The following is a 13,398-nucleotide window of genomic DNA, read 5'->3' on the forward strand; positions in this document are numbered from 1 at the left end:
TGTCATAAAGTACTTCCTGCTTTCTGGCACTACATTTGGGACTGGTTTGTTATGCAGCAGCAGATAACCAGAATAAACATTTTTATAAAATGCTATGAAAGCGAAATTATAAAAAGACAGAATATAAGCAGAAAACACATAGTGCCACTGCTATGCTACTCTGTTGGTCAAAGTAGTTACAAACCTGCCAAGATTCAAGAGGAGAGGATACAGACCCCACTTCTCAAAGAGAGGAGACTTGGAGAATTTGGGAGCCATTAAAAAAAAAAAATTTTAATTTTGAAATAAATTTAGCCTTATCGAAAAGTTGTAAAAATATTACAGAGAATTTCCATATGCCCTTCACCCAGCTTCCACTACTGGTAACATCTTATGGAGCCATAGTACCGTTGTCAAAACCAGGAAATTATCATTGATGTAATATTGGTAACTGATCTGCAGATTTTATTCCAGTTTTGCCAGTTTTCCCAATAATGTCCTTTCTCTGGTCCCGGGTCTAATCTAGGACCCCACAGTGCATTTAGTTTTCAGGTCTCCTTAGTCTGCTCCAATACGGGACAGTTCTCACCCTTCCCTGTCTTTCATGACTAACGCTTTTGAAGTGTACAGGTAGTTATTTTGCAAGATGCCCCTCAAATTTGCTTGAATTTTTTCATGGTTAGATTAGGGTTATGCATTTTTCACAAGAGTACCCCAGAAGTGATGATGTGCCCTCCTTAGTGTGTGATATCGGGGTGTACATGACGTCAGTATGTCTTATTCCTGGTGATGTGAAACGTGCTCCTTGGGGAAGGTGCTCCCTGCCAGGGTTCCCCACTGTAAATACCTTGTGGATAGGTCCTTTGAGACTCTGCAGATATTCTGTTTGTCATCATATGTTGCTGGGGCCATGTTATAAAACTGCCACAAAGTTCAAATTTTTTATCATTAGATCCAACAGATTAAAACTTATTCTTTCCAGTTTCTGTCATTATAGTGTCATAGATGTGGGCTGTTTTCAGACTGGCTCTGGTCTGCAGACCACACTTTGAGGAGCAATGTTCTAGGCTGCACTGCTTCACCAGTTCCTTTATTCCTTACTGTCAGATCGGAGTTTGAATAGCAAATCCAATGGTGTCATTCTTCAGCTTAAAATTCGTCAGAGGCTTCCCATCCTTTTAGGGTGCAATCCAGACTTCTAAGCCTGACGGTCAAGGCTACATCATTCTGCTCCATCTTTCACATTGTCCCTTTACTAGTTAGACTTCTCCGATTATCCTCACCATTGTATCCATGTAGGCACACCTGGCTCCTCCACACACTGTAGCTGGCCAATCCCCTGTCTTTCAAGGCTGATGAGCATCTCTTTTCAGTAGTCTGGGCTCACTAGGTTTTTCCCATGTCTAGTCCCCTGTATCCTGTGCATATATCTCTGATAGAAGTTGAATTTTGTTTTTATGTTTGGTTATGTATATGTCAAGCCATTTTTTAAAAAAAATTTATTGAAGTATAATTGATTTACAATGTTGTGTTAGTTTCAGGTGTACAGCAAAGTGATTCATTCATATATTAGCTATATCATGATATTTGTCTGTCAAGCCATTTGACTTGACTGAGCTTAAAGGCATCGATTTTGAGTTGTAAGATTAGCCCATGACAAGGGTTCAAGAGTGTTAATCATAACTTGAGATAGTATCCAGGAAGAAATGTCTCCAGTACTAAGTAAGATCTGTATGACCAGATGGATTCCAGAAATGCAGAGATGGTGTGTGGAGAAGCCCTTTGGGGAGGACACTGCCCCTGATGGATAGGGTTGACTGATGGGGCCTGTGGCTCTAGACTTGTGGCCCTTCTTCATGTGTGTGGTCTCTACCCCAGAGGTAGATAAAAACTTCAAGCAAGGAAGCAAACTCAAGATAGTGCAGCTCCATGGGTGGACCCCTGTGTCTCCATAGGCCTGTTTTATTGCTTTTGGGGACCACTTTCTTTGTCCTGCAAAACTGAGCAAAGAGCAGGTGGAGATCCTCTGCCTTCCTCTCCCTGCACCTCCTTCTAAGTTTTAAAGGAAAATTTTAAAGAAAGCTAATAATGGTTTGAAATTCAACCGAACCTAGTGTTATAGCTCTCTGAACAGAACGGGAGTGATCTCCCTGTACCAATTTTTCCTGTGTTGCAACTAGTCTTTTATATCTAAATATTGCTAGGCTTACTTTATATTTAGCCCTATTTTCAAAGTATATGAAATGTAATTGTGCCAGAAAATAGAGAAAAGCAAGGCCGCCATGATTCCATAGGTCACCGCTAATAACTTTACCTCGAAAGCAATTGTTCTTTCTTACATCAAAAGTGTTGACCTATTATTTAAAGTATACATTTTAATCTTTTTGGTAATCATTTAGCACATTTTGTGATAAAATCTTCTTAAAATTTGTGCTCATAGCTTCCAGAGATAAATCTCAACTAAGTATTTATCAGAATTTAAATACATGGTATTTTAAATGAGTTATCAAGCATTCATAAATACATGAAAATATTATCAATAAATGATTTATCAATAAATAGATTTTTAAAAATTTCCCAATACCAATGGCAACATTTACTTTAAGAACAGGAAGGAGTTAGAATGCCAAATAATGTATCCTAAAGATTTTCATAAATTCATTCAAAATTTTCTAATTCAAACAGCACCTCTTTTGTTAATAACATAAACCACAGATATACAAAGTCCCAGTCAATCTCCTGTAATAAAACCTTGTAAGGAAAACTCTTTCACCATGTGCAGTCTTATCATTAAATTACACTGTTAAGGGGAAGAAGAACCGCCCCTCCCCAACAAAAAACCCAAAGTAAAGTAGTCCCAAGAATGGAATTTGGAAAGGGCAGTATATTTCAATTTAATCATCTGGAATTACTTAAATACAGTGTGCTTAGATGGCTAACGTAAAGGAAGAAAAGTTTACTGTGCTACAGTTACGATCTTCACAATCCTTTGAAGATTTGGGATAATTTCAAAAAGATCTCTACTTTGTTTTTGGTTTAAAAAATTCAGATAAATCTTTTCCCTTCCTGTCCTTCAGGCTGTCTATAAACCATAGAAATTTCATTCTTTTCAAATTTAGGAAATAACAGACTCATGTAGTAAGATGATACTGGTCATTTAAATCATGGGGGCCAACCACAACAGAGCCCCCGGATAAGATAGCCTTTTGAGTCATGATTTTCCAAAGTCTCTGTGATGACTTAAGACCTGCTGCCTGAATAAATCCCTGAGAACCAGCCACATCCACTTTGTTTAGAGGTAAGCCTCCTCCTCCCTGCTCTACAGAGGCCTGAGCACCGGAGCTGCTCCCCAGAGGACCAGGTCAGAGCAAGAGAGCTCCATTACTCAGAGCACATCAAGGGTTGATCATTTGAGAACCGAGCTACTAATTGGACTTATGATGATAGGAAAGGAGATGCTTAAAGTAAGGAGACGTATTTTTTAAAATCAAAATTTAAGAACATATTGAAAACTATGGTCTCTAAAGCAGTCTAAAATCTGTGGATTTCAGATATTTTATATACAACTCACAATAAAACAAAATGCATTTTATGTCACTACCCAGTACACGTATTCAGACCTACAAGTGAAATAAAAATGCCACGGAACAATACTGTGTGTGACACCCTAGGATATTTTCTATTTTATTGTTTTAAATTAAGAAAATGCTAGTCAATAGCCAGTAAACTCATTGCCCACTTATCGGTCACTTCCCATAGTCTGGAAAAATGCTGCCTCAGATAGTTGTAAGTGTATGCAGCCACTGTTGTCCCATACCTGCTTTAGAGTGCTTTTGGGATTACATGTGAGGTTAGTTCATGAGTCACAGAAAATGTCATAGAAAAAAAATTTTTTTTCACTAAAAGTGATTTTATTTAGCTTGAGTTCCCTTTTTATTTACCAGATGTGGCTCTAAATTATGTGTTAGTCAAGTCAAAGAACAAAATTTTTCTGGTTGATTGTGTTCAGAAGAATGTGAGGATAAAAGTGTTAGAACTTGAAGGAGACTTAAGAGGTAGTCCAGGCCGGCCTGCTCGTCATGCAGAGACCCGGAGACGAACTAGTTGCAATTTTTAAGAAAGAATTAAGGTCGTTTATGTAATCATATGTTAGTAATAGAATGTATTTTAAAATACCATCACAGAAAGGCTGGTGTTGTGAGTGGCTGCTTCTGGATCTGAATGTTGGGGTAGACTGTGATACAGGGAGCTGTCACTTCTAGGTACCATTGTGGAGGCAGTGGTGCCTGTGTCCCTGTGACTTTCCTGGCTTTGGTTGCTAGGGCCACTTGGAGATGTATGTGCTTGGCTCTTTCAGCCTGGGCCTAATAAAAGTATATATCATAAAAATTGAAAGAGACCTATTTAGCAAATGATATGGTTAACATCTGGGAAGCTGAGGAAGAGGATTAAGAATGTGCTGACGTAAAGTTGTGCTTGGTCCTGAGTCTGTGCATTTCCTGTCCTGCCCAGGCATGGTATAAGGAGCTCCATCCTCACATCTGAGCCTTTAGTTGCCCAGGAAAGTGAGAGAATGTAAATGAATTTAATATTTGTAGTCAAAACCTTTTCCCTCTAATATATCGAGACTACAGAAATCGTCACGTTTATTTTTGCTAGATACTGAGCTAGGGCTTTCTAAGTGCTTCAGTCTCTGAGAATTCTCTCTGTATCTCACTTTTCCTTAACAGATATTTGTAAAACCCTGTGATCTTTTTTTTGGCTAATCTCATAGGCTTTTCTTTCATCAATGTATTATCATAGACAAACAAGCTCTAGGGAGGCCAGATGATAAATTCCCTTTTTATCCTCCTGGCATTTTCTGTGAAATAGACCAACAGCACATACCTACAATGAAAACAACATGCTTGTCTTAAGTGCTGTAGTTTATCCTACAAAGTAAATTCTAATCAAGTTAAGGAATCTGATTTTTTTTTTAAACTAGAGCAGTATCAGCAAATTATAGCTTGTGGGCCAAATATGGGACACTGTCTGTTTTTGTAAATAAAATTTTATTGGAACACAGCCATGCCTATTCACTTATGTATTATTTATGCCTGCTTTTACATTATAGAGACAGAGGTAAGTAGGTGCTATAGAGACTGTGTGGCCTGCAAAGCCTAATATTTACTATTTGGCCCTTTATAGAAAAAAGTTTACTGACCCCTGGAATAAAGGGGTATTTAGAGATAGAAGTATTATTCTTAAAAAGCTGTCACTTTTGAATCAAGGCTATTTTCCCTTTAGTAGCATGAAAAAATTCTTCTGTTACAAGCAGATGACAATTTATAACTAGGTTTGATGAGAGAAAGTGCCTAGAAACTATTGAGTGATTGGTGTCTACCTTTTTTTTAAAGATCATTAAAAATCATTGTACGTTAAATCATTAATGCTGAGAAGATAACTAATGAGGCATATATGAAAGATTACCGTGTGGCATGCTAATAATTTAACTACAGGGAGGATTGGTTACATTATTTCAGCTGGCATTGCCTATTTTGACAGTCTTTATAATAATTGTGAATTTTAATAAAATTTTACATTTATAAATATCAGTCTGTTTGAGATTTTACTTGCTACAGATCAGTGAGGCTAAGCTAATAGTCATTTGCAAAGAAGCCTCATATTTCTTGTGTTTCGATGTAGTTCAGTGTATTAAAATGAGTATTTAGTCATAATATTTTTCGGTCACAGAATTTAAGCAATGAAACATGGGGCTGCAATGCTCCATATCAGGGTAGCAGTTTAAATAATTTAAAAATAATTAATAAATTATCTTTTCATTTTTTCACAGACTTGTGGAAGAAAGCAAACTGATCCCACGCATTTTTGATGTAATTCTGGTAAGAGAAGAAATGTGCGTCTGAAATTCAAGTGAAATTTAAAAATTTTTAAAGTTTTGACCACGTTGTTTGGTTGGGTTCTAACCCTAACTCTGCCCAGAAGGATTGTGTGTCCATCATCTCACTTAACCTTATTAGGCCTCAGTTTCCTTGTCTGAGCTTTTGTCCAGCTCTGAGATTGTACAGGGACGCTGTTTAATGACCTGCCCTCTTTCTGAAAATCCTTTGCATTTTATTTCTATAAAGTTAAAAAATATGTTATCTAATATAGAAAGAATACTGTATCTGAGGTTGGTTTGTGGAGGAAGGGCAGAATGACGATCACTGTGCTTCAATATGAATTTTCTGATTTTCACCATGGAGCTCTCTGACTTTGTCATCACTGGGTCAGATCAACAATTTTATGGCTATGGGCAGAAGTTGTCTTCTTCAGAACGTAGAATAGCTTAGCTTCTGTACACCATTTTTTCCATTCATAGAACACCACTTGATTGAAAACCATCGGTTAAAGAAAACCTTTCCTCTCTGGTTCCTATGTGTAGAGAATAAAATGGGATGTAGGGTTAGCTTTTCTCACTTCTGATAAATCCCTATTTATACTAAATACAAATCTGAGAATTAGGCTGAAAACTCAGTTGGTACTTATAGCAAGGGAGTGCCCTTAGCCAAAGATGTGTTCTCTTGTACCTGAGTGGGTTGTCCCCCTTTACCAAAAAGTTTCCCTCCATAGCTAACTGACAGTGCAAGGGACAAAGGAGGGGAAATGTCTGCAGTCAGATCAGCCGAACCTGCCTTGGTCATCAATAGAGCAATAGCTGTTACTGTCTGATAACCCTACAAATGGAAAATTAGCCCTCTTTAATCATCCTAAAATATTAATCTACAAGTTGTTTGTGTGCTGATAGGGCTGTATGGTGCAAACATTATTTTTCTTAGCTGCAGATCGCCCTTTTTTTTGGTGGAGAGGTGTTGGGTTTGCTGAGCTACTTGAGTTAGGCGGGGAGTAGGGGTGGGCATGGGTAATATTCCCAAAGCACGCTCAAGTGACAACATGGTGACCCAGAGCTGCCGTGCTAAGAGGATTGAGTTGCTTCAAATAGTCAAAGGGGGTTTTAGGGGCAGTCTCAGGAGAAGAAAGGGAGAAAAAGGAGATGAAGAACCATGGAGATCGTCAGCTGTCTAGTGGGGATTTTTAAGCTTTGCCCAGTGGTATGTGCATCTCCCACCTTCAGTAGGACGTACATCACTTGCTAATTTGTTGTGGAGTTGGATTTGTTTTTGGAGGGCCACGGGTGCCGTTAATGTTGGGTTCAGCTGCACGGTTGGGCAGGGGGCAGGAGCCAAAGCTGTCCACGTTCAGCCACCTCTGGCTTGCACTTGAAAAGAGACTTGGTGCTGCAGACAGAGAGAGCTGGAGCTACACTGGACCTTGAACTCATGGATGTGACTCATCCCCTTGCTGTGCCAGGAGGGCTTCTGACCTGCTGAGGTCAATACAGCTCCTTTTGTGACTGATAGAAAGTTCTCTACCCAGCCTTTGGCAATCATCTCAAGGTCTAAAATCCCACACATGGAAAATTCTTCCTTGTAGGTTACCAAAACCCCTCCCTACCTGATGAATCTTTGTATAATGAGCACCTAGCAAGGCTTCATGTTGCGCAAATGCTTAACTGATTAATGACACCATTGAAACCCCTGTCATTGCGTTGTAGCTGTCGTTGGGAGTGCGTAGAGGTGACATATACTTTCCAGGTCAGGATTTCAACTTGTCCTGAGCCCTGTGACCTCGGAGGCATTTCTGGGATGAGGCTTTTCCTCCTGCCGGAACAGCTCCATACTCAAGTGTTTTGTAGGCCCTTATTTTGAAAAGAGGTCCTGCTGCTAAGAAAAAGTAAAGAAAAAAACCCGTTGGAAATCACTGCTTTTTGGGACAGGACTTTTGATGTATTTGAAGAACATTATTGAATCCCTGTTCTATTTTTGTCTTTCTTGAGTTGAATAATCTCTACTTTTTTCTCTGTATAAATACATTTTTAATCAATGAAGTATCTTTGTAGCAGTTATCCTATGAACTATTACCTTGTCCTTTCTAAATTTTTGTCACCGAGCTAGACATAATATTTTGATTCTATGCTGTACTTTTTTTTTTTTTCTCCCATATTTTAACATTTCTGAATCCAGGCTATACTTCCCAAACCAATGACATTTTACAGTTGCTTTCAGCCAGGTGACCTGGTTGTCATTGCCTTAACCAATTCATTTCAGTTTTATTTTTCTTTTTATTAGTGCCCAAGAACGATATATTAGAAAAATATATGTCTAAGTTTAAAAGAGCTCTTTCAATAAAAATGAAAATTCTAAGTAATAAGAAACCATGCCATAGTTTAATTGGCAGCATTTTTCTTCTGTAGTGCTTGATAAAATAATGGTGTATCTTAGAACTGATGGATTCCTGGATTCAAGAAAACACAGTGTATACTTCAGTTGGGTTTGCTTTCTAAGTTCAAGGGCCTAGGTGGTGTCTGGAATATATATAGCAGCTTCTAGCAATGGTTTGATCAGAACGAGACATAATGAAAAGATAGTACGAGACCCTTTGGCTACTGCTTGTGTCTTTTAGCCACTCATTAAAAAACAAAACAGCATTTGACTCGTTTAGCTGGTGGTCCACTGTGACCTCTTGATGATTTTTTTCTTTACTCTTAGCACATAACTGTCTTCCATCTTCTGTTTGATGTACTTAGAGCCTGATAATGGGCTTTATAACATCGTTCTTTTCTAGAGTTCCTCATATGATATGCTCTTACCCACAGTGTAAGACATCCTCTCCTAGATGTTTTTCATTAGAAAGCAAAACTGTTTCTTCTGGTGGGCAGGAATTGCAGTCAGCTTCTATGTCTTTCCTGCAGGCTTGGAGGAAGGTGAAGATGAAGGCAGCAGAATTCTAAATTTGTCGTCCTGTTTGGTAGGAGGTTTCTCAAAGGGGAAAGAGAATACTGTGAACTCCAGGGGAGGGAGTGATTGGCTCTGCTCCATGTAGGGAGAGGAGTTTCACAGAAGAAGTAAGGTTTGAACAGGGCCTTGAGCGGCTTGTCATGAGGAGGGGGGGCATTCCAGCTTTGGGGATGGTGAGTACTTAAATGTGCCTGCACCAGGGCCGTGGAGAGATGGTAGGGAGTGAGTACTTTGGGACCAGATTCCCGCAGGGCTTTATACTGTGGTTCTTTCTTATTTGTTGGCTTTGCAAATAATTTATGCTCTTCAAAATCACGGACCTCTAAACAAACTAGTGGTTACCAGTGGGGAGAGGGGAGGGAGGAGGGGCGATATAGGGGTAGAGGATTAAGAGGTACAAGCTATTATGAATAAAATAAGCTACAAGGCTGTATTGTACATGGGGAATATAGCCAATATTTTATAATAACTGTAAATGGAGTATAACCTTGAAAAGATGCGAATCAATATCTTGTACACTTGTAGCTTATATAATAATGAACATAAACTTTACTTCAATTTAAAAATTAAAAAACGTCAGGATCCTCTCTTTAAAAGAAAACTTTTTGAGCCCCTCTGCTGCTGGGGCTATGTGCAGTGAGGAGGTGTGCTGCCTGGCCATTGGGGTTGGGTCTGGGAGAGGATCAGGATGAGGGTCTTGGGCTTATACTGGAAACTTGAAACAGGTTGAAAGCTGGATTCTGGGAGTCACCTGCAAGACTCCATCAATGAGGCTTTTGAGATCAGCCAAAGGGACTGTGGGAAGGGAGCTTAAAAGATAGAGCCGGTCTCAGAGGTCTGATCTAAGGGTCCAGGAGTTCTAACACCACATTCAGGCCAGAGAACAGGCAGGATGTTTTTAATCCTGTGTTCCAGCTGCAAGTGTCCCCACGCTTGGCAGGCCAAGCGGTGGGAAGAACCAGGTAGCTGATAGCTTACAAAAGGGAGCTGTCACAGCAGCTCGGTGCTGCTTCCCTGGCAGACACTGCACTTTCACTGGCAGCACAAGGCAGCTGTGTTGGGGGGTGTGGAGGCTCAGGCAGCCTGCATTGAATTAAGCTGACTAGATTCCCACATACAGCCTTCAGGGTCTACGACTCTAAGGCAGTCTGGATCTGCTTAATAAATGCGGGCTCCTGGGGAAAGTCAATCATAGGAGGACCTGGTGGCTTGGTTTTTGAGTGCAGAGTTACTGGCCAAGCAGGATGGAAAGCATTCTTCTTTCTCCTTTGCCACTTTCCAGAGTAGACGTTGCTTTTAAATGTGTCTTAAGTATGAATTTGGATGGATCAGCCTTTGGAGTTTGCTATAAGTCTAATCTCTCTTCATTTTATTTCAGTGGTTTATGTTGTTGTTTTTTTTTTTAAATTTTATTTATTTATTTATGGCTGTGTTGGGTCTTCGTTTCTGTGCGAGGGCTTTCTCTAGTTGCGGCGAGTGGGGGCCACTCTTCATCGCAGTGCGCAGGCCTCTCACCATCGCAGCCTCTCCCGTTGCAGAGCACAGGCTCCAGACGCACAGGCTCAGCAATTGTGGCTCACGGGCCTAGTTGCTCCGTGGCATGTGGGATCTTCCCAGACCAGGGCTCGAACCCGCGTCCCCTGCATCGGCAGGCAGACTCTCAACCACTGTGCCACCAGGGAAGCCGCAGTGGTTTATGTTTTGACCTACTTCCGTAAATCATTTTAATGCCAAGTAATATGGGCAACCTGTATTTTACTGGAAAAAAAATCTGTATTCATAGCAGATTTTCCAATATGTTCCAAAATATCACTGTCATGATATTTTATGTGTCTATTCCAGAGCAGACAATTAAAGAGCAATTTCATTGGCAAATGTTAACAATAAAAATGGGATTAGCAGCACACGAGTTTGACAATTATGTTGTTTTAACAGTTCTCGAGGATAGCAGTTGAAGCAAGCTTGAGTAAATCTTTCAAGTCAACTGTATCTTTAGAAAAGAATCTCTTTACGGACCTTTGGAGCCTAAAGGATTTAGTCCCTGAAATACCAAAGTAGTACAGACTGGTAGCCGCATCACATTTAAGGAATGTTTCCAATCCTGAGGGTTCATCAGGCTTCTAAAATTACTTTGCTCCATTCTAGTTGCAGCCCATCTAATGTGAATTGGTTCTTAGGGTTAAAATGACAAGTTACTTAGAAGTTTAAGCATCTGCATGCTTGTGTCCAATATGCCATTAATAAGCTGCTGCTCTGCACTTGAGCATGAGTTTCTAAAATAGAAAACATGATTTGATTAAAATTTCAAAATGCTTGACTTAGGAAGGTACTTTAAAAGTTACACAAAGAGTACGTACTGGATGCAGGGGATAAATCTGAATCTTCAACCTACATGGATACCTATCAGGGATTCTGTGGATTGTAAGATGGAGCTCTATTAACCAATTCCTGGTGTATACGAAGATGATTTTATATACTGCTAACATACTGCCATTAAAGTATGTACTTCGAAGTGTTTTGTTCAATGGGGGTGGGAAAGGAGATGGATTTGCGCAGATCTATTCTGTAAACTTATATTTACAGAATAACTCTCTGGGGCTAGTGTGCAATGTATTGATACTGGATTGAATGAAGTGAAGTTGCCCATACAGCAGCTGAACTAATGGCTTTGATCTGATCAATACCGTGTTATCTGGTTAGCTGAATAAATGGGTTGAAGCTAAGTAAAATAAACTTCTATCAGTACACTTGGGCTAAAGCATGACTAGTTACTGCATAATCAGCCCAAATGGTTTGAAAGAAGATGGACCGTATTAAGATAAAAACCACATGTTATATCCAGTGAAAAAAATGCTAGAATAGGGCTTAGGATATCTTTGGCCAATCACAGGGCATATATTGGGAATGTGTTACATAGGGCTTCTCCCAAGTCAGTGGAATCTTGTGTGTTATCATCATCATTCTTGTTTCTAGTTCTGCTCTAGTTCCTGGGCTTCACTTTGAGGAAACAGGTACTATTCCCTCTTCCTTCTCTGTAAGGAGGTGGTCTAGTTACAAACCATAGAAGTAGAAAGTGATAGGACGTCAAATAATGTACTTCCTAAGAGTGTTAAGCTTTTGTGTTTTTTGGTTTTATTCTTAATTGATCGTGGGATTAGACTTGTGAAGAAGTAAGGGTAAAATTAGGGCATAGCAAATAAATGAAACCTCAACAAGAATGAGTTACACACCAGTGAAAAGAGATGCATGGTCCAATAAGGTGTTATAAGGGAGAATCAAGAGAAAACAAACACTGGATTAAATTTTGAACAAACAAAAGAATTAGTATAGTACTGGAAGAAGAGGCGGTGCTCTTGTCTGAGGGTCTGTGAATCTTAGGTACTTATGTGAGCTTGTCCCCCTGCACTCATCTCACTACCTGTGCTGTTGATTAAATTTCTCCTGCAGACCTGCTCTTTTCAATATGGTAGCCAGTAGCCACATAAAGCACAACGAGCACTTGAAACATGGCTGTCTGAATTGAGATGTGCTCTAAGTGTCAAACAGATACCAAATTTCCAAGGGAAAAAAGAGCGTAACGTAGCTGATTAATTTTCCTGTATTGATTACATGTTTAAATGGCAGTATTTTGGGTGTGTTGGGCTAAATGGAATATTATTAAAATTAATTTTATCTGTTTCTTTTTTTTACTGCAGCTTTCAGAATATTAAAAATACGTGGCTTGCACTATATTTCTGTTGCATAGTGCTGCAGTAGGTGATTTCCTGTCTTGTATCCTCAGTCACATTGTGACTTTCGCTTCAGGGGGAAACTGCTCTATGTACAACCAAACCGCATTCGTCCCCAGCACATTGCCCTCCCTGCTTTTTGTTTTTCAGTACGTTTTGATTTATTAGTGAACAAATGAGGGAAGTGAGGCATGGCTGTTATATTTAGACCCTTTCTTCAAGATTGCAATCACAGCTGACCTTTCTCCCCTTGGTGGTAGATTGGAAGATGAAACGGTAGGAAGGGCCGGTGTTCTTCAGTATAATGTACTCACAAAAGGCAGTGTGGTTGTAGCTCCCCTGAATTTTGGCCGTGACTAGTGACACCACTCAATTCTACTTCTTTCTTAACTCTGCAGTATCTGAGGATGCCCAGTGATTGGCCATTGGTCAACTTTGGGTTCAGGCTCGTGTTAAAATGCCCACTGTGGTCATCAGGCCTTGCCCATTCTCACTACTCCAAAGCCCTATGTGTTTGGGGACCTTTGATAGATGGAACAAAGTAAGATAACTTGTAAATACAAAGAGGTACTGGAAGAGCCAAGTTTAAAAGCAGTGATCATTCATTCTCAATATGTGACCAGTGAATGTTATGTTATCTCAAAGTTCCTCGGTAATGTAGGACCCCATAAGTTTATTCATGAACAAAACTATTGAGATACCCACTTTTTTGAGAATGAGGAAATATCAGTAAAAAATTACTAGTTTTGATTAAAGCAGCAAACATCTACTAGCATTTGCTTTTGATGCTCTTTGCATTTGTTTTCTTGGATGAGCAAGAAAAAGCAGAATTTATGTGCTTACCCCCTCGCTGC

General features: G+C 39.6%; 1 protein-coding gene across 2 annotated transcripts in view; it reads left to right on the forward strand.

Annotated features, from left to right (window-relative positions):
- The window catches only part of ULK4 (unc-51 like kinase 4), a 545,664-nt gene that overhangs the window by 249,057 nt on the left and 283,209 nt on the right, over positions 1-13,398 (forward strand). For both annotated transcript variants that reach the window (XM_082412745.1, XM_082412746.1), the window contains one exon: positions 5,813-5,861. In XM_082412745.1, the coding sequence (XP_082268871.1) occupies positions 5,813-5,861 (49 nt within the window). The remainder of the gene's footprint in view (positions 1-5,812; positions 5,862-13,398) is intronic.

This window comes from Balaenoptera physalus, assembly GCF_965194825.1.
Source record: "Balaenoptera physalus genome assembly, chromosome: 11".
Classification (NCBI taxonomy): domain Eukaryota; kingdom Metazoa; phylum Chordata; class Mammalia; order Artiodactyla; family Balaenopteridae; genus Balaenoptera; species Balaenoptera physalus.